The 21,690-nt window shown below is 55.6% G+C and overlaps 1 protein-coding gene across 4 annotated transcripts in view; it reads right to left on the reverse strand.

The window, feature by feature from the left end:
- Positions 1 to 21,690, reverse strand: part of PLXNA1 (plexin A1) — a 119,258-nt gene that overhangs the window by 96,320 nt on the left and 1,248 nt on the right. For 2 of the 4 annotated variants that reach the window (XM_051627384.1, XM_051627382.1), the window contains exons 2-3: positions 7,735 to 9,077; positions 1,677 to 1,859 (exon numbers count right to left, since the gene is read on the reverse strand). In XM_051627384.1, coding sequence (XP_051483344.1) covers positions 1,677 to 1,859; positions 7,735 to 8,937 — 1,386 coding nt within the window. In that variant the 5' untranslated portion in view covers positions 8,938 to 9,077. Of the gene's footprint in view, positions 1 to 1,676; positions 1,860 to 7,734; positions 9,078 to 17,482; positions 17,502 to 20,306; positions 20,681 to 21,690 lie in introns of those variants that run through there. The other 2 variants (XM_051627381.1, XM_051627383.1) reach the window with 2 other exon arrangements.

Below are 21,690 nucleotides of genomic sequence, written 5' to 3' on the forward strand. Positions count from 1 at the left end.
GAACCAGCAGCACAGGGCTCAGAGCCTGTAAAGTGCTCCCACACTGCCAGGGGAGAGCTCTGCAACCCCAGGGGTTTTGGGGACTCCAGGAAGGACAAGCCTAAAAAACCTGCCCAGCTTCCCAGTGCTGCGACAGGATTAAAACCCATCTCTTCATTCCTCATGGAGCTTCTGTTCCATGTCCTCATGCCCTGGCAGGGACAGAGAGCCAGACCATCTCTTTGGGGCAGTGAATTAAGAAACCAACAAAATAAGTAGGGGAAAGCCCTGCAGGAGAGAAAAATGTTCAAACCACACCTGGGCTCCAAGTCCTGGCCTCAGCCACTCCAGCCAGGCACCCACACTACAACACCACTTGCAATCGGCTCTGAAGGCAAAATGACCAGAGAAAAACCAAAAAAAGGAGGGAGAGGAAAAAACAAATTGCTTTGTGTAAAAAGCAACTACCAACCCCTCTAGATAAATAGGTAACTAGAGGTGTCACACTGCCCCCATGGTTTTGTGAAGCCTCCTCCCACATGCACATTCCTTCCCATCCCCGCTTAAAACCTCCCATCTGGAGCCCAGCAGCAGAAGCCACCAGTAACATGACACCAGTCCCTCCGGATCCCCCATCGATCCGGAAGGGAGGACAAACTGCCTCCGTCAGCTCCCCACAGCCCTGCTTAGCCCTGGCGCCACCGTGTTCCCCACCAAGGACCACAGAAATCCAAGCGGAGGATGTGGGGCTGGAGAGGACCACCAGCATCCTGCCTCCCCCCCACCACATGCTGCCGATGTCCCAAACATGCTGCTAATAGGCAGGGCCAAAGGCAGGTCAGGGGTACAGGGGAAACACGAGCAGGGCGAGCAGGACATATGGGGACTATCACCCACAAGGGCACCCTGCTCCTGGTTCTTGCTAGGGAAGCCACCCTGCCTCTTCCAGGGATCCCTGACCAGAACAGATATGGGGAAGCAGCAAAACTGCAGGGTGCTGTGCCCTGGACAGGGTGCTGGAGCACCTCACAAGCCACAGAGCAATGGGCCAGACCCTCCAGCCAAGCCCTGGTCCTCCTGCCCCTGGCAGGGACCAAACCAGGACCTTCACACTGCCCCTCCCTGGCTGAGGATGCAGTTAATGCAAGCTGTGTTTATACAGGGCATGTACAGCTGTAATTATAGGCACGATGTTATGATAACAGGAAATCCATGCCCTGTGGAGATGCAGGCAGAGAAAGGCATGCATGGAGCTATTTGTTAATTGCCACTAACAAGCAGCCTTTTGTGCCTTGGTGGGCTATGGGCAGAGCAGTAGCCCACATGCTGGGCTGGAACCATCAGCACCCACCTCTGCTCAGCCTGCCCAGGTCAATGGCAAAGCCATACGGATCTGGACAGATGGAGTCTGGCCCATGGCAACTACAGGGTAATCCCACCTGCCCCGAGACACAACAGAACAGGCTCTGACCCACCAGTGGTCAGGACTCAAGAACTCAACCCTTCCAAAAGACAGAGGTTTTGTAAACTTGGTTGGCAGAGAGAAGCAAGGGGAGATTGCCCCTCACTGCCCCTTTGAATGTTACCCCCAATATATGGTCATGCTATGACAGAAGCACAGCCCTACCTGTACCTCTAAAAGATGGTTGAGGTGAACAGCCATCCCTTCACATCAGTATCACCAAGAGCTTTCCTACCTTTTTGATCTTCCCGCTCCGCGTGCCGGCAAAGACAACGGTTTGTCCTCTGTAGTCGTAGGCAGCCACTGAGGTCATCCCATCCTCCTTATCCACAAAAAGCGGGGTCCCCTCGATGGTGACGGTCCCACCCAGCGGCTGGTTAAAATCCTGGCCACAGAAATTGTCATCGATCTGCAGTGGCTGTCAGAAGAAAACAGAGGAGAGATGAGCTTTTTGTCAATGCCTTGACATGCCAGACCTCCCCAGGCAATCATTAGCCACCTCCCACCTCCACCCCATCAGCTATGGTAGTAGCTTCAGCAGCCCCATTCCTTGCCCCTCCTGTCTCAGCCATCTCACCTCACCAGCCAAGGGAAGGGATGAGCTGATGCTTCCCTAGAATTCCTTACGCACTGATGTAAGGCACTTGGGATGCATCCAAGGCATGCAGGGATGTTTGCATCTGAACAAGCTTTGCTGACCAAGACTAAGGCTGTCAGTCCTCTGCACTCACAAACCCAGCAGGAGCCAGGGCAGTATCTCTGCTTGCCCTCCATCCCTGCTGCTGCTGTCTCAGACATGTGGGATGCCAGCACAAGCACACACACCCGTCTCCTCCTCATCCAGGTACTCGCTTCAAAAAAAAATGGCTTGGCAGAAAGGCAGGAGGGGCTGAATCCTGCGCCCCAGCCTTCCCCTTGAGACGAAATGCTTCCCAGCCAAGGCCGTGCCAAGACAAACAGGTCCAAGGCTCCTAAAGAGCCTCACTTCACATAGCAGAGCCTCCAGCAAAAACGCTACCCACCTGCCAGCCCTGTTCCTCCTCCTGCCGAATGTCTTTGGGAAATCCCCACATTTTTTCATGCTGCCTTGCCCCAGACAAGGCGCCTGGCTCAGCCAGCTGCCTCCTCGGCTCAGAGCTCGCCCACAGGTCTGGGAGAGGCTTTTGCAAACTCTGCCCATGGAGAGGCAGCAACAGGGCTGCACCAGCCCCTCTCTGCCCTTGAGGCTGTGATGGCAGGGACCTCCACAATGGGCAAGGTGAACCCAGAGGGATGTTTCCTGTGAAAGCCAAGATGCAAGCAGAGGATTGGGACCAGGAGCAGCTCCACAGCACTGACCCCCTCCATCAAGCATCCTCACTGCCTCGCCCTGAGCCGAACATGGACATGAGCATCCAGCCTGAGGACACATGGGTGTCCCAGAGACCCTACGCTAGGCAATGGCCTCATGTGGTCACACAGCACCAGCAAAATCCACCCGTTGCAGCTCCCTGCTCATCCCAGGCAGCAAGGGGCTCTGGCCAAACCCCCATGGGTGGCAGCAAGCCTAGGTGCAGGAAGTCAGGCAGCAAGGCAGGTACAGTCGATGGGGAGACAGGCTGCTCTGGCCACAGGATTTTTCTGCTTCACAAGTTTCCTTATGTAACTTTGAATTTAAAGGGGAGAGAGGTTTTTTGGCAAGCAGCAGCTTCCAAATGCATGCCAGTCCCCAAGGGGTTTTAAATCCATACAGCATGTGCATGGAGCATATGGGAAACTGCCGAGCTCCCGAGCCCCACATACCAAGGGCAACACATAGCTCTGCAATTCCCACTCGCTGCTGGCCCAGGAAGTGAGGGGCAGCTCAGACCAGCTCCCACCAGCAACCCACGGTCACTTACAGGGAGGAGAGAAAACACAGTGCTTTTCCATGCTCCAGTGCAATGCACTCGTAGCCACGAGGGCTTCAGCCTCCCAGGCACGGTGAGGCTGCTCATCCTCCTTGCCGTGCCACCACGCTGGCCCCAAGGCCAGCAGTCCTGCTGGAGGCTGCAGTGGGGACCCAGTTCCGTGCCAGCCTTCCCGCGGGGGAGCTCCGGGGAGGACGCCAGCTGGTCACGTTCCGCCTCCCTAGGCTGTCTGGGGATGCTGGGCTACTTCTTCAGTTCCTATAACTTCTGTTTTTGCTGGGTGCCTGAGTTAGTGCACAGCCAAAGGTCGACTCCCTTCCCTGCCTGACCTTTGCTTGTCCTTCCCCAAACCAGGGAAACTCCTACAGCCAAGCATGAGAGATGCAGGGATCTCCAAAACAGGAACATGGGGCACCACACACACCACTGCAACCACAAGAAACAGGGAAGGGGAAGGCAAATTAGGACCTCTCTACCAGGCTTAACATTTTAAAAAAGCAGACCCAAGAAAATTATCTTCCCAACCAAAAATGATATGGGAGAGATGCTTCAGCCGATACCCATCTTCCATCTGGATACTCAGGATCCTCCAGACTCTTTGCTGGGAAAAAACACTCTTCAGCCCAGACAGCCTGGAGCCCCACAGCCCTGGTAAAGCCTCCCAGCAACTTCCACCTGGCCACCAGCAGCAGCAGAGGGGTAAAGGGCAATGCCATGAAGGTATTTAAGCCCCAGCAGACCCTAGATGTAGTGTCTGCTCTCTCTGAACTCTATCTGCAGCTTCCCCAACCCCTCAGCTGCTGAATATGCAAGAGGAGAGATGTTTACCATGTTTACTCCTCTCTGCTTTGTCTCAACAAACTCTCTGGGAAACGACAAATACAGCTGCGCTTTGGGACCACAAGGAGCACCCGCTGCCTCGATGCCAACACCACCCTCGATAAATAATTATGCCAACAATTAGCTCATTAACAGCAAACTGCCTCATTAGGGAAGCACAGGCAGGGAGCATGGCAAGGTCGGGCCAAGGGTGTGAGTACAGGGGTTATGGTACCAACCAACATCCCTGGTGCATGCAGGCTGCTGGGAGACACGAGGTGAAAGGACGGGGGGACGGAAGGACGGGGGGACGGAAGGACGGGGGGACGGAAGGACGGGGGGACGGAAGGACGGGGGGACGGAAGGACGGGGGGACGGAAGGACGGGGGGACGGAAGGACGGGGGGACGGAAGGACGGGGGGACGGAAGGACGGGGGGACGGAAGGACGGGGGGACAGCCATCTCCTGGCCAGTGCTGGCAGGGACCAACAGGCACCACAGCACAGGAGGGCCAGTGACCTTGCAGCACTTCAGCTTGCAGATGCTGGGATCTGCAGGAGGCATGAAGCTCTGCCTGCTCTCCCATTTGTGGGGGTGTTTGCAGGAACCATGGCCTCAGCCCATTGCAAGGGGAGGCTGCTTGTTTGTTTGTTTTGGTTTTATTTCAGTGCTTTCCTTTGGCACCCCTCTCAGCTACCCCTGACCTCCAGACACCCCAGGCTCCCACCTCTGCAGCACTCCAGCCTCCTCTTCTCTCTCAGCATTAAACTGCCTCCCTTAAATAGGGTCAGGAAACTCCAGTTTCCCAGGGGAAGCTGCCTGCAGAAGTAGGGAAAGTGGGCCCACAGCACCGAGTGAGCAGGAGAGAGTGTCTCCTTGACATGCCTTGTCTCATTGCCTCTCTTCAAGCCCACTTACGAAAGCAATGAGGGAGCAGACAGCAGAGGCGAGGCTCATGCCGCTCAGCGTTATTAATTAGCCAGTAATTCACCAGTTAACACCATTACAGGCTCACCCCATCTCCCTGCTCACCCCCAGGAGCTGTGATGGAGGATGCAGAGGACACGAAGAGCCAAGGAGAAGGCTGCAGCAGGCAGGTACCAAGTGGCAGGCTGGGATGCCAGGCTGTTTGGCTTATCCTGACCCAGTCTGGGCCAGTTTGTCAGCAGCCATTGCCCCGTGCCAGCAGGGGACTCAAAACTCCTCTTCTCCCTGGGACAGCCCAGGGAAAGCTGCTGCCCATGTCCTGCTGGCTCTGGGCACTGGCTCTACCTGTGCTGCCAGCCCAGAGGTCAAGGACTCTGGGAACCCCAAATCACTCCCTGATGCAACATCTCCACTCCAGGTCGAGCCCACTGTCTTTTCCCAACCCTGCTACAGCAGTCCCTCATCCCCCTGTTTCGGGGACAGGCACACTGGGCAGATGCACTCATCACTGGATCCCAGAATGGGAGAGACGGAAAAAGGAGATAGGAATTCACTCCACTTGCCAGCACCCACTAACATCTCCCAAGCTGGCTGCCAAGCCTGGCGGCCTCTCCTCCTAGCTCTGGCACCAGCTCCAGATAATCAGAGCTGCCCTGCAGTGTCCTGGGATGAGCATCCCTCACTCCTGCACTGCTTGAGATCTGGGATCAAGGCACTGGCAAAGCCTCCTCAAGCACAGACCAGCCTCAGGCTCTGGCCACCGCAAAAGAGCAGTGCAAGAGAGCTTCTGGGACATCTCCCATACAGATGGGGTGTAAATCCCAAGCAACTACTGACTTGAGCAATTACATTCCACCTCCTTAAAAATAAAGAACAACAACATGCCCTTTATTTTCTGGCCAGCCCTTACCACCGAGAGTTCCTTCACTGCCACAACCCACTCCAGAAGTGGCTGCATTTTATTAGGGGGACAGGAATTCCTTCCAGAAAGAGGTTACATGCTCCACAGGGTCTGGTTTGGCTTGTGCTCAGCACAGCAAGGGGCTGAAGGCTTAACTCATGATCCAGTCATGCCTTTCCTGGCTCTGCTTGGCAGCTGGAGCAGGACAGGGACAGAAAAACACCACCTGGCTCCCCTGGGGGAGGACAGCACCCCCCAACCCAACCCATTTGAAGCAGGAGCCGCCCCATGCCTCCACCTGGTAAGTCTGCAGGACCCAAAGAGCACCTTGAGATCCACCTACTTGCTCCAGCTGACCACCAGGTAGCAATCCCAGAACTCTCCTAGCATGAAACCACCCCCAAAATGCAGGGGATAGAATCTCCCCCCGCCCGAACCCGGGGGGACATAGTCCTGCCGTGGGGCACCAGGGGAGGTGAGCCAGGAGTGCAGGAGGCAGCGATGAGCATCTCCTGCACCAGAGCCAGCAGCTGCACAACCCAACAGGCAGCAGTGTAACGATTTCATCATTTTCCAACAAAATTGAATTAGTTCAAAGCCAAAATCTGATTTGCGAGCCCAGCGCTCTTGACAGCAAACCCTTTACTTTGTCAGGCAGCTGTTAGCTGTCTCCTCCAGAGCTGTGGGAAGGACAGTGCCAGGGAAGGCAGGGCTGCTCCAAAGGGACCATCTGCCCACCTGCCTGCACCACCAGGCACCCAAACCCCTGCTCAGGCAGGGGTGGGGACTGAGAGATGGGTGCTGAGCAAGCAGGGCTGGGGTGAGGTGGAAAATAGCAGGGGTGTTGGGACCTCCAGCAGATCTTCCTAAATGCACACACCAGTGCCCCAAAATCCCTCTCTACCACATATCTGACCCTGACTGGGGACTACCTAGCTTGGTGACACCCGGTGTGAGACATCCTTGTCACCCAGAGCCATAGCCTCCCTGCCACTACTCACGGAGTATAACATCGCCTAGAAAATAAAACTATCAATAGTAGTAAGTTAGAAAACACACAGAGATCCATTCCCCACCCCTTGCAGGCCCCCACAGAGCAGCTGAGCCACAAGCAGGGCCAGATGCACCCACATGAGCACAAGGCAGGAGGACACATCTCTGGGGACAGAGGGAGCACTGCCCTGGGACACTGGCACTAGCCTCCAGCACCACATAGTCTCTCCACCCTGAGCATGACCAGCTTCTACTGGGACCCATTAACCTCCTCACCTCCCTCCATCAGGTCTGCGCTCCCCTTTTTCCACATCCTACTGCCCCCAACACCTTCTGCTTGGCCACCACCAAGCCCCAGGTGACACAACACTCAAAAATTTAAGTGTGCCATCTGCAAGGGGCTCCCCAGTGGAGCCGCAGCACATGCCCTGAGAACTGAGCATCCTGCCCTCCCACTACAGCTCACCAACATCCCCCAGATCCACAAAGCAGGGGAACCAGACGCAGGCACCTCCATTGGCACAAGGCCCCATGCTTGGGGCTCTCTCTAAGGGCACTAAAGCAACCCAAATCCAGATGGCCGCCCCACTCTGAAGCCATGATCTCCACAAGGAATGCTACTGAGCAAGCCAAGCACCCAGCCCTACTGCTGCCACCCCTCCCACCAGGAAAGCATGGCTCAGGGTCAGGTCACTGGGAAGGGCCTGGCCAGAGAGCACAGCCAGGAACTGCCTGGTTTGGATAGAGACAAGCAGGGAACTTACCGAGTTGATGCAGCCCAACTCCTTATTCAAGAGCCAGGGCAGCGAGAGCTTCCCTTCCCCTCTGTAGCATGACTGGATACGCTCCTTGATCTTATCCTTGATCTTCTTCAACGTGAAGAGACAGAGCACAGACTCCTTGGGAGGCTTAACCCTGTTTTTCTGGCCCTGGGAGAAGATGGTGAAGAGGATATCCTCCTGCTCTGAGATGCCCAGATGCTCGGCCAAAGCCTTGCCAGGTTTGGTCAGGTAGGCGTCCTGGATCAGGCGGTACTCAATGCCGTCCTGTACACAGCCGATGGGGAACTCCACGTAGGAGTAGAACTTGGGGTCATCCACGCAGAGGCGGACAATCTTGGAGGTGAAAAACTGCTCCCCAGTGGAGTCGGGTGAGGTGAGCTGGGTGTCCAGCTGCAGGGTCAGGTAATAAACAAACTGCTCGCTGCTGAAGCTGTAGATGTAGTAGATGTCAAAGGTGGGGAACTTGGAGAGTGTATCCGAGGGGATCTTGAGCTGGGATGAAACAAACTCATCCTGGTAGACAAAGCCAAACATCTCCGCATTCTCCTCATTGGCCATCAGCTTGCGGCTGGACAGAGTGGGGAAGTACTCTGACTTCCCATCAATGGGCGTCCCAATGAAGAGTTTGTTCTGCCCGTTCAGCACCTCGATGATGACCCCAGACATGGTGCCTGACTCATTGACACTGGAGAGGTAGTGCTCCTTGCGGTGGTGGGGCTCACCCAATTTGAAGAGGTCATCCAGCCGCAGGAACTGGCAGATACCCTGGGAGGCACTGCCACAGGCGATCAGCCGGTTCCCCGAGTAGTCCACCAGCAGCAGTTTGTTCACGTTGTTAGTGGTGACCAGCCCGTGAGGGCAGGACTGAACACTGGGCGGAGGGTAACACTTCTCATTGTCCTCCACAGGCCCTGTCACGTGGGTCCTCAAGAGTGTGAGGTTATTGGAGAGCTTGTAGATCCGATTGACAGCCCCCACGTAAACCTCCCCAGTTTTGTTGTGGACCACCAAGTGTGTCAAGCTCCAGTCTGTAACCGGGAAAGTCCTAAAGGGAGACTTGGGACTGCCTTCCGCCAGCGGTAGCCAGGTGCTCCCCAAGAGCAGCAAGGTCCAAACATTGGCAGGTAAGTGGTGCTTGAGCCAAAGAAGCCACATTGTAGCAGCCTTGCATCCAGCCAAGGCCATGCCCAAACCCAGCCACAAAATAAATAGAAACAAACCCAACCTAAGGGGATGAGGGAGGAGGAGTTAACAGGACACAGTCTCCGCTGCTTCCGCTGCTCTTGGCATTCAGGGCATCGTGGGCACGGCCAGTCTGGTCATCCCTAGAGGGAAAAAGACAAGAAGAGTAGGGTTAGGAGGCTTTCCTGAATGGGGTCAAGTCTGTTCCATCCCACCAGCAGAGACTTTGCTGCTTCACACTTTTCTAGTAGATGGAATAACAAAACGCCCCCCACATCTCTTGCCCTAGAAGAAGATGCATCCCCAGTGCAGGGACCAAGGGAACCTGAAGATGCTAAGGACAACCCTGCCTGCTCACACACTGCTGTGCACAGCATGTTCCAATCAAGGAGCTGCCATGCACTTTGTCTCACCACCCCAGTCCCAACCACCAGCCAGTGGCCCCCTCCCAGGGCCACCACCCTGCCCTTGGCCCCACCCAAGCTCCTTCAGGAAGAGCAGCAGCAGCCTGAGCCTGTCTGCAGCTGCTGGCTGGACCAGACCCACACACCCCCAGCAGCCTCACGATGTGCCCAGCACACCTACTGCACACAAATACCTCAGCAGGGCGTTGCTGGCCCCCACCTGCTTTTAAGACCACCAGCAGCACTGCAGCATTAGCTGGGGATGGCTGCTAACAAGCTGCAAGAGGAGCCCCCAACCCGCTGCCCTGCAGCCATGGCACTGGGAGGGGATGCAAAATCCCAGTTTGGAGGAAGCACAGCACAAGCCCCTACACAGGGGAGGACCTTGTAAAGGAGCTGGGAGAGCAGAGAGCCCTGGCACGTTGCCTGCCGTCCCTGCCACCTGCCTGCCTGACAAAGCCCAGGAGGGCTGTGGGCAGGAGGAGTTGGGGGGAGCAAGCGGGCACGGCAAGGAGAAGCACGTCTTTCTGGCATTTGTATGCATTAAGAAGCACAGGGTCAGTCATCAGGCAGCTGGATTGAGAGGCTGCGGGGGGATGAGGGGGCACATGCAAGGAGAATGGAGAGCTCTGCATGCTGCTGTGCCACAGCTGTGGCTGGCCAGCACGGAGCAGCAAAGCAGCAGGGAGCCAGCCAAAACCCCACACCAGTGTGACCTTTGCATCCCCAGCAGTGGGGAAGTGGCCACAGGGAGCCACCAGACAGCCCTGCCCTCTTTGTCTGCTCAGCAGCCTCTCAGTTGCAACCCCCTCCCCATCCTCTCCATTCTCCCCCTCCACAGGCACAAGCATCCCTGGGCTAATGTGGGGCTGAGGCCAGGACATGAGCTCATCCCTCAGTTCTCCACCTCAGCAGTGTCAGATAAGGTGCTCCTAAAGCAAGGGAGGAGGAAAGCTCCCTCTCCTTATCAGCATTCTCTGACTCAGCCCAGGATCCCCACCAGGGAGTGGCACAGGTAGGGAATACAGCCCGAGGTGCCTACACAGCTCTGCCAGCACCCCAGCTGCCTGGGGCCAAAGGGCTACCCCAGAGCTTGGCCATCTGCACTTAGCAGGGCTGTGGGACCCACAGGCCAGGCACCACACAGACACTGGGGGGCTGCACCATCACTGGTCAGTGGCTGCATCCTCACTGGGCCCCAACATCCCATATAGCATCCTTCAATTCTGCTGCCCCCATTCCAAGCCAGGGAGCCAGCCAGGGAGTTTAGAAGGAAGGGAGAGGCTTTTTTCCCACCTTATCCCTCTCCCAACAAATATGAAACCCTCCTTTCCCTTCCCAGGGCAAGCCCAGCCCCAGTCACCCCTGCAGCTCTGCCAGACTCCAGCACTTTGGGAAAAGCCTTCACACCACTTCCAAACCGTCTCTGCAGATCTGTCATCTCCATCAGTGTTGCCTTGCACACACGCTCATGACCCCGCTCCCTTCCGCCACCCCCAACACGTGTCCTTCCAAGGGAGGCCTGGGCAACCATAGGATCAACAGAGATCACAGCCGAGTGTCTCAAAGCTCCATGGGTGCAGAGACAACCAAAGCATGCAGTCACCAGCCCCAGAAATCACCTGCATGGTCCTAGTCTCCCGTTCACTTTTATGAGCTTGTCAGTAACAGCATAACCACATGCACACCAGATCAGAGCTTATTAGCCCCAAACCACACCAAGGTGTGGGACCAAGCCACATAGCCAGCACAAACACACCAGTTATCTCAGCGAGCCGTGAGCGCGGCAGCAGCAGGCAGCACAGTTTCCTGCCAGAGGGAGGTTTCCCACCCCAAGAACATTCTCACCGTTGCCGCTGCAAACCACAGGGCTGAGCCCCTCCAGGAGCAATAGGGACAGCTCCCTCCCGAGGAGATGGACATGAAACTCTGTTCACATGCCAGAGACACACTGCAGAGAGGAGAAAGACTGGGGAAGGTGGTGGAGGCCAAAGCAGGAGCTCAGCGCAGCGTGGGGATGCCAGCCAGAGCATCGCCCTGGCAGGACGGGCGAGTGGAACAGGGAAGTCACTTTCTATGATTCATCGCTTCTCTTTCAAGGAGCAGGAGAGCTGGAGGTCAGGCTGCTGCCACAAGGCACGGCTAGAAAGCCCAAGAGGAGATTCCCAAATTAACGTAGGGAACTGCTACTCAGGAGCTAGAACAAGAGCAAAGTGAGGCAGAGCTGGGGCGAGCAGAGAGATGACACTGCAGAGCTCTGCCGAGATTTCTGCTCCTAAATATACATTAGCAGCAACATCTCATCCTAGTGCCCTGACGCCAGCAGGGGTTTTGCTTAAAACCATTGCAGCGATTATTAAAAAAACAGCAGGAAAGGTTAGCTTGTCTCCTGTCTTCTGGATCTGGGTACCTGAGACTCAGATCAAATTAAAGCGGGGCCCAAGCCTGCAGAGGTGGAGGCAGCAGGCAGCCCTGCATCTGAGCACAGGCGCCTGCGTGGCCCCAGCTCCCTGCCCACGGGAACAGCCAGGGAGGAGCAGCACAGGGGCCAAAGGGCATTTCCCTCCCATCCAACCCCCTCGGAGAGGTCACAGTACAGCTGAGGGCAGTGCAGCTCCTCCACCAGCACTCACTTTAAACCACACAGCACCCAAACCCCATGGGGCTCCATTCAAGTAGCATCTCACCCCAGAGAGGACCCAGCCAAAGACCATCATGCAAGTGACACCAGGAAGCAAGACCTACATCACACACACCACCACCACAGCCCAAAAGCATGGAAAACCCTGAGCAGGCACACTGGGGCCAAGCCCAGCCCTGAAACAAGCTGCAATAAAAGAATACACCCCAGCCTGGATGCACACATGCCTACTGGGACAGCAGGACCAAAACCACACTGTGTTATGCTGCCTGGGCAGCAAGTGATGCAGCACAGACCATCCCACAGCACAGCATCCCCACACAGGGCTGGCTCACCCCACAGCAGGACTACACCAACAGCGAGACAGCACTGCAGGCTTGTGTTTTGTTTTCTACACACATACACACACATATTCATATGTATGTATATAAGCCAGAAACCTGACATCAGAAACAAAGCCCATGAAGCAAACATGCAGTCACCAAATCTGCCCCAGCCCCTTCCATCCCATGCCAGAAAGGACATTTACTCATGGTTTCACCTCAAAAGTGGCCAGGCTGAGATGGTCGCAGCTGCTGCATGACCTGGATGGGGCTGCCTGCCTCCCACAGCCAACTCGCACAAACCCAGGCTTCAAAAGAGCCTTTCATCAAAAAGCCATCAGCCTGCCCTGCAAATGCCTGTGTCCCACTTGCTCACTGCTAAAAGAGGTAGCAAGAGGCCGAAGCATTCATCCCCCCAGGCTACAGCTTCCCAGAACTGCAGTACAGCCAGAAACCTGAGTTTGGGATAGAGGATGATACTTGGGGAAAATAATCATCAGTTTCAATAGCACAAAGCAGGAGTACTGGGATAGGAAAACTAACCTTAAAAGGCAAAGACTGGACAGAGCATTGAGGACCAGCTCTCCACTCGCCCGGGCAGCAAGTCCAGAGCACCAACAGCACGGGTGGTTTGGCTACAAAGCGACAGTCCTCACAGAACCAGCCAAGCTGGGGTTCAAAGCACACCAATGAGCACAGAGGTGCACATGTGGCACCCAGGGACCTGCCTGCCATCCCTACTCCTGCATCACCAAGACCCCAGCAGGCTCTCCATCCCAGGAAGAGTCCCACTCAACTACAGGGGGTCCCAGGTAGGTCTGCATCCCCAGGGCTAGGGAAAGCATAATTTTTCTTGGAGAGAAGCTGCTGTTGAGCAGTGGGACAAGGCTGAAAACTGCCCTAAGAACTTTACAGTCTCGCCAAAGAGGAGTACTCTGCAAGGGAGGCTGGAAAAGAGAAGGGATAGGAATTAAAACCCCCATATAACTGATCCCCAAAAGCAGAAATGGCATCTAAAATTGGTCTTTACCTGCAATCTCTCCCAGTGATACTAAACGGACCAAGAAGGAACCGGCTCCATTTTCAAATGCAAGAGCTGTCGAGATGCGGGTAATTAGCAAAGGGGAGAAAGGGGGAGATTATCCAGCTGAGAGAAAAGCCCGCAGGCCACAGGAGAGTCAGCCTCACCATACAGCTGGTGTATTTTTAGGTTTGTCTGCCTGGGAAAAGCCTTGTAACAATGAGGGAAGGCTGGTGGTGGCACGAGTTAGAGCTGCACTACATATGCAATCGTTTGCAACAGGGCTAAACTTTAACTCCTTCCTTCAATGCACACAGTCATTAAAAACCATTTGGCAGGGGTCTCTCCCTAGCAAGCAAGTTAAATCATTAAAAATCTTATCCCTGATGAAATCAACCACAAGCTCTGAAACTGCCCCACACCAATCTCCATTACTATCACTAGCATCAAAAGTATCATTAGTTTACTTTAGTTTACTCCAGTGTAGGGGCCAAGGAGCCCATCCTGCCTTGCCACTGCAGCACATGTAGGCACAGCAGCTGCCCCTTCTGCCCTGCAGAGATCTCATCCTCTTCTGTCCTGAGAAACACAAGAAGCAGCCATCTACAGCCCAAGGGCTTTAAGAAGCCTGACCCTCAGCAAAAAGGGGCATAAAAGAACAAGCAGTAAGGAAAATAAATAGCATTTCTCAAGCGTGCAATTTGCCTCCCCCAGTCCTTCACAAGAATTCACATCACACCAAAGAGAGCAGCTCTGGAGCACCACGTGCTCTCACAATCAGGAGACTGGACACGAGCATTGCCAAGATGGAAACACAGGCTTCCCCCAAACACCATGTCCCAAGGCAGAAAGGTCCAGCTGGACCCACAGAGAGCCAAGTCACCCACAAGCCAGGTCTCCCAACAGTGAAGTCCAATGAAAGGTCCTTTGGCCACTGCCATCCTTCTCTCATCTGATCGCACGCCCTGTGTTATCAGTCCTCACTTCCATACCTGCTGCTCCATGTCCTGCACTGGGCTGGGGCAGCCACGAACACATTCCAATGACCTGAACCTCCCCAGATCAATGCACCTCTTCCAGCCTGGTTCTCCAAGGAGGGCTTTTCCCTCTCCAACATGTACACACACCTCCACACCTCCTATCCACCCCCACGCAGCCAGCGAGAGAGCTGCACTTCCCTCCAGGGGGATACCTGGGGAGCTCCTGCTTTGCAATCAAGAACTGGCACAGGAGGATTCCTGGTGCTGGACCCACTCTGCTCCCAGTACAGGGAGGTTGCTCTGGAGCTGACTTAATCCTGGCTGAGCTGAAATTCCCGTACTTCTGCCCAGCCCTGTGCTGACACCAGCGCTCCTGCCGTCATGTGGAGAGCTGAGCAAAACCACAGCCAGAGTTAGGTCTGATTAAAACAGACCACAAAACTTCTCTAAATGAGGTTTCACTAGCTAAATCCCAAGCCATGCCTGCCCTTTCTTCCCCCCAGACCTCCTGTCCTTCCCTCTTTCCCAACCCAGCTGTGCTCCCTCAAGCAATGCTGCTGGAATCGGCTCAGGTCCCAGCTCCACTTCCCCTGTGGAGGACCCAGCTCAGCACAGCTCCATGTTTTATTTGCTCAGGGTGGAGCAGACCCAGGAGTCAGCCCGAGAGCTTGCAGAGCCTCGCTCAGCAGCAGGACGGGCAGAGAGGGGAAGAGGCCAAAAGCCTCCCCACAGCAGCACCACATGGGAAACAGCACTGAGAAACTAACAGGGGCTTTATTTGGAGCAGGACAGGCTCAGGGCATCTGATAAAAACAGGGCGGCACCACATGCACCAAGGCAGGGGCTGTGCCCGCACTGTGCCCTCCTGCCACCAGCAGTGCCAGCACAGACCCCCAGCTCTGGCACAGACCCTTGCTCCAGCAAGCCTCCACCCTGGCTGCCCACGGTGAGGGCATCTGTTGGGTCTTTCTTACCCAGCCGACACAGGCAGAGCAAATTTCAAAGAAGTGCTGGCCAGGACAGAGCACAGAGCAGTGCTGCTTCTCTCCCTGCAGATCCCAGTTGCAGCTCCAACCCATGCTGGACAGAAGGGCACAGCTATGGCTGGATGCTGTGCACGAGGGGCCAAGACCCTGACAGGTGTGAGCATAATGGATCTATTTATTTGCCGCAAAATTGAGAAGACATGCCTGCCTGTCTGTGCTGGGAGGGCTGTCCAAGTGCCACTGCCAAAAATCCAGTTTCTGCTAACGAAGGCGGCCGGACGGCGGCTCCAGCGAGCGCTGCCACCCCAGGGAGGGCCAGGGCATCTTGCAGGGCACAGCCAGCGAGGCAGGAGACACCCCGCTCGGAGTCCCCGTGCGGGCTGACGTGCGGCCCTGGCACGGGCACAGCCCTCCCTGCCCACACAGGCACGAGGCTGTGCAGAGCAGGACCTGCCCCTCGTGTGCCAGCAAGGCCTGCGGGCACGGCCGCCCTGCCGAGGGTAAGGAACAGCAACGGGTGTCGGTGGAAGCCTGGGCTGCCGGCGTCACCGGCTCGGCCGCCCATCTCCTTCGGAAGCGGCGCTGCCTTCCTGCCTTCCTCCTCCCCCATTTCTTCCCAATGACATCAGCCTGAAAAACAGGTTCTTGACTTCAGAAGGGCTCACTGGGACGATTCTGGTCCCGCCGGCAAGGGGAGAGCCCCTCCTGACTGCAGGAAGGATGCAGCCACCCAGGAGCCGGACCCCAAGATAAGCAGCGGCAGGCAAGGGCCCTGCCGGCATGCCAGGACTTCCAGGAATCAAAACCACCGAGATGAAGAGGGGGGCGGAGGGACTGACAGACTTAGGAACGGATTTTAAATGTTTTACAGAGCTCTGAGCTCAAGCCCCAGCTCTGCCGCTGCTCAGGTATGGGGCAGCATGACCCAGCACAAAAACCAAAACCCAGGGCTGGCTCCTGGCCCCCTCTGGCTCCCAGAAACCAACAGCAAATCCTGAGGCTGTCCAAAACAACAAGCCTGGGCTTAACACCACCCAGCAAAGCCTCCCGAGGGCCACAGGGTTGGACTTTGACCAGCGGGGAACATAATTCTGCGAAACATCCTGCCCACCGGCCAAGCTCAAAGATTATTTTTAAACTCCCAAAATATTTTTGGGTTTTCCTCTTCCCCTGTTGAAACTAACAGTCTGCACAGGAAGAGTGAAGCAGCCGCCCGTACACAGAGCACGGCCGCACGCACAAAGCAAACAACTTATTGCTATTATAATTACCTACGATGTTATCGGCAGCTCTGACGGGGTCGGCATTCACAGAAGGAAATGTGGTTTCCACATCGTGTCATTCAAAACGTGAGACCATCCTTCCTCCCACCCTGCCCAAAGGGTCAGTCACCAGAGCACCCACTCACATAGGCGTGACATTACTGGGGGGAACAGCCCCCAAACACAGTGCTACACCATACAGGAATTTTCTTTCCCCACCACAAGCACCCAAAGCAATCTGCCTCTCTACTCACCAGGGATTTACTTCTGCAAGAGCCTGCGTATCTTGACACATAAGCAGTTGCTTAACTAAGCAAGTAAAGCAAAGAGACTTGCAGAGCTCCTACAATGATGCTGAGATTTACCTGGATGGTGGCAGTGCCAGTTGTGTTCGGGGCCCGATCCCCGCAGATGAAAGGAAAGAGCTCAGAGCATCCCGGGAAGGTAAGATTCCCAGTCATCTTCCAGGTAATAGTGGGAAACCATCCCTGCTCCTAAGCCCTCACACACCAGACCACAGGTCTGCTCCACCAAATTCCCAAGAAAATGCGAATCGCTCAACATTTATCAGTTCAAAACACCCGTGCAATTAGCAAGGTTGTTGTGTTTTTTTTTTCTCCTTCCAGTATAATTATATACATTTTAATGCAATTACCACCCCTGTATTTTGTACATTAAACAGTAGGCAACTGAAGGAAGAGAGAGGCTTTATTTTTCTTGGCTTCGCCTTTCTGAAAATAATGGTATGTTGCAAAACAGCTCTGGCAGAAGGGCTTATCTTCTCCGGAGAAAGAGAGGGAGCAGATGGAAAATGGGAAGGGGGAAGGACAGATCTCCTAAAAGGAAAGCAGGGATTGCAATGCCCCTCCACGCTGCCCTCACCCCCCAGTCCCTACACGTAGCTACTACATTCAGAAACTGTCCCTGTTACCTGGGGCAGGACTGGGAAACGGCCTCCGCCTCCATCCTCCACCGCTGACAGAAAGGAAAACCAAATCAAGCAAATGGTGGTCGGTTACTCAACCCCTGAAGCCAGGGTCATTAGCTGGATTAAAGCTCCTGAGCTCCGGCCGGCAGCACGGATAGCAAAGTGCAGCTAAACTGCCCAAATTGGATTACTACTGCTCCCAGGTCTCCGTGCCAAGTTGGCCAGCGGATTGCAGAATGCTCAAGATAGCGAGGCAGGCGCGGAGCACCTGGGGCTGATCTACATGCTGCCAGGGAGAAGGAGACATGGGGATGAGACAGTCCCCACACAGTGGGTCCCCCAGAGCCATGCACAGCCTGTCCTTGGCACCCCTGCCATGCTCTCACTTTCTCCAGTGAAATCCCTCATGAGCTCAGCTCAAGGAGCAAAGAGGATATCGCACCGTGGCTGGTACCAGGTCCTGGATCAACACCAGCGATAACAAATCTCCTCTGCAGTTCAGGCAGCTCACAAGGGTCTCAGCACAGACCAGCATGCAGCAGCCCATGGGACAGGGGTGGACTCAGCCCTCATCACACCAACACACCTTGCACCATAAGAACAGAGGAGTCACCCGAAATAGTCTAAATTGCACCACATAAGGAGACTTCAGAAAAAAAGAAGGAGCAAAAGTGTTTGTGAAACGCAAGCCCAATGGTCTGGATGTGGAGTTTTTCTCCAGACTCAAACATCTCAGCATGAGGGCAACAAGGAAGAGGTTTGCCAAGCCTTGGCTTAAGGGAAAATGAAATTTTAAACGTTTTTAAGTCAGGTTTTAAGTGGTAGCTTCCAATTAGAACAAGGGCTGGAGGCAGCATGGATGAGGGATGCTCAGGGAAGCAAGGCAAACAAGGACACTACCCTGTGCCGGGCCACGCTCTGATGAGCCAGTGGAAAGATGTGCATTTTGGATACATGACATGCAGAGCACAGAGAGACAAGTCACATCTGCCCATGCCTGGTATGGAAACCATCAAGATCTATTTAGTGGCTGGAGCTTTTCTCCTCCATGATGCACAAGATGTTTGCTCATACTTGGCTTTTGTTGGACCACATTGGGATATATCTACATGGCTTCCATGCTGTCTCCTGGACAGTAGTAATAGGGGCACAGCTGAGGCTGTGGGTCAGAGATGGTGCCACAGCACAGGTGTGCAGTGGTGTTCCCCAGAGCACTCCCCAGAACATGTCATGGGCTACAGCCAGAGAAGAAACTGGTTGCCCCCAGCCTGAAGCCAAACCAGCCACACCAGCACTGGACAGAGGCAAATACTCACTCCGCCCCACAGTGCTCAGAACCTTGCTGAGAAAAAGGGGCCCCAGCCCAAATTCAGGAGAGGTAAGGGATCAGGGGCAACACTGAACCAAGCTCCCCTTCACTCCTGATTCCCAGCCCTTGGGCCTTCCACCACATACACGACATACCACCAAACCATTCACCAAACACTGGCCAGGAGCCCCCTGGTCCACATACGTTCTTCCACATAGCGCACAAGTACCTAATGACACAATTTGGAGGAGACATCAGAGAGTGACAGAGATCAGCAACGCAAGGTCTCCACGCATACACCCCACCAACCCAGTCAATGCAAAAGCTGAACTTACTGGCAGCAAGAGTGGCACAAGGGCAGCGAGGTGACCCATGCCCACCTCTGCTGCACAGAGGGATGGCAGCACCTCCGCTGCCTTGCCTCTTCCAAGGTCCACCTTCCTTGTTTTGTGCCGGGGGTGCTGGAAAACACGACCGACTCCTCACTGCGGACACAAACGACTGCAGCACCGCAACACCCTGCACGGAGAGGCGGTCACAACAAAGCCCAGCGGGGCTCAGCAGAAGCCCGATGCTGCAGGCAAAGGCTCCCCCCGGTTTGCAGTGAGCTGGAAGCGCCAGCACGGCAGCACCAGGCTCTCCTGCTCGGAAATTCCCAGCTCAGAGCCGAGTCTGGCTCTTACCCGTGGTTAGAACTACAGCCGGGAGCAAGGCAGGCAGCAACAAAGGCTCTGACCCACGCTCAGCCTAGAGAATAAACACATACAAGTTTCCCTTATTAAGTCCGAGCCCGGGGCCGAATCCTTCCCTTTGTTCAACGGATGTCGAACCCAGCAAACCCACCGAAATAAACTGCCCGGTGTGACATTTACACGCGGGGAGTAGGGCAGGGGCCGGCCCCGGCTGCTGCCAGGATGGAGGAGGGGAGGCAGCCCTGCCAGCACGCAGCAGCGACGCTTTTATTACCCTCTTCCATTTCGGCTGCGCAGAGCTCCGGCGAAACAGCGCTCGCCTGGAGCCGCCAGCACGGCCCTCAGCCCCGTCTCCGCTGGAGTTCGGAGTTTGTTTATCTCTCGCAGAGCCCTCCGCCTGGCTGGGGAAAAGGGCTTTGTGTTACGGAGAGGCACGAGGGCTCTTCTGCACGGCTCCGTGCACCGCCCGAGCACGCACGAAGGGAGATGCCTCCGCTCTGCTCCAAATCCGATGCATCTACTGAAGAAAAAAAATTAAAAAAGCAAGCCAAGAGGGGAAAACTCTTGCTGGTGCCGCTATCGCCAGGCTGACAAAAACAACGCCACCAAAACTTTAGTCTTCAGGGTACCAGGCGCACAAGAGAAAAAGCCCAGCCAGCCAAGGGAGCAGGAACCAGCCAGCCCTGGAGCTGCCTCCCCGCAGCCCACCGGGAAGCAGCGCAGCCAGGATCGCTGCTCCCGGGAGTGGCACCGGCAGCCGAAGCCGCAGGCAGCCGAGCACAAGATCGCATGCACGATCGGGTATTTTGAATCCAAACTTCCTTACCAGCCTTCCTTACAGCCCCGTGCCACCACGCCACTGCCAGCACCGGCATCCACCGACACCAGCAAACCGCACCGTGGTGACCGGGCAGGAGCAGAAACCTTCCCCCCTTGCAGCAGTTCAATAAATTATCCGTTCATTCTCCAAGAGGCTTCTGCCCCGCTGGTTTTCCTTGGCTTCTCCACCTTTCCACCTCCTTTGGTCACCAGTGTCTTGAGAGAGAGACATCGAGTCACTCATTTTACCCACTGAGTATACACAAAAGACCCTGAGATTGTTCAGGAAGCAATTAGCCGCTGTTCAGAGGAAAATGGTGTTTTCAAATGGATAACCTTTGATGTAGTCAATAGCCTCAGCTCCTCTTTTTTTTTTTTTTCCTTGCAGCCACACACAAAAGAAATAATAAAAAAAAAAAATCCGGCAAAAGGCTGGTAATTCCCCCTGACACAGCCCTCGCTCAGCAAAAAGGGATTTTCTCGCAAGCCAGAGGAAAAGCAGCTTCAGAAAGGCAGCTCATCTGCCCAACTTTTCTCCCCTCCGTGTCCCAGAGCATATGAGAAGGATCATGAATATTCATCCCTCCGTTAGCAGGTTCTGCTTTTGCTTTGTCCTCCCCAAAGCAGGAGGAAGGGGGGAGCTAACAAGTGAGGTTAATGCCTGTCTTTTCTCTCCCATCCATCTCCTCTTTAACCAGTGACCTTCATGTTAAGCCCTGTTTACACACCAGCCCCCCCCCTCCCCTGGCTCCCCCCATCCCGGCGCTCAGCCAGGGGCAGAAAGAAGAATTTCCCCGCAAGGAGGACAAGGGAGAAGAAGGGATTTCGGGATTTATTTCAGCATGCCAGAGAGATTTTCCAAATCCCTCCCCGTTCGCACGCCAGAGCCGCCGTGTGCATTGTTTGCAGGGCAGGAACAGGAGAGGCAGAGAGGGGGTGACGGACCCCAAACGTGCAGCCAGCCGGCTGCAGTTGCCACCTTCCACGTTCATACTGGAGGCGGTGGGCACGCAGCCCCGCACGCAGCCCCGCACGCAGCCTCCCACGCCTCGGTCACAGAGGTGCCCAGGCGCTGCGCTGCGAAACTACGGCACGGTGACAATAGTAGCGATTGTAAGGCGGGCGACGGCAGCCATCCCGCAGCGCGCCCTGCCCCGCTGGGCAGACCCGAGCCGGGCTGCCGGCACCCCCACCGCACCACGCCACCGGCTGCGGGGAAAAGGGGGAAGGTGGCTCCGCGGGATTCGGGGCGAGTTCAGCCCAGATGCCACGCACCGCACCCCGGTGAGATGCAGGGATGCAAAAGCGAGGATGCGGGGACGTGAAACAGCGAGGATGAGGGGCAGAGGGGATGCGGGGATGGCAGCGAGTACGTGAGCAGAGATGCGGGG

Source organism: Apus apus, chromosome 9 (genome assembly GCF_020740795.1).
Source record: "Apus apus isolate bApuApu2 chromosome 9, bApuApu2.pri.cur, whole genome shotgun sequence".
Lineage (NCBI taxonomy): Eukaryota > Metazoa > Chordata > Aves > Apodiformes > Apodidae > Apus > Apus apus.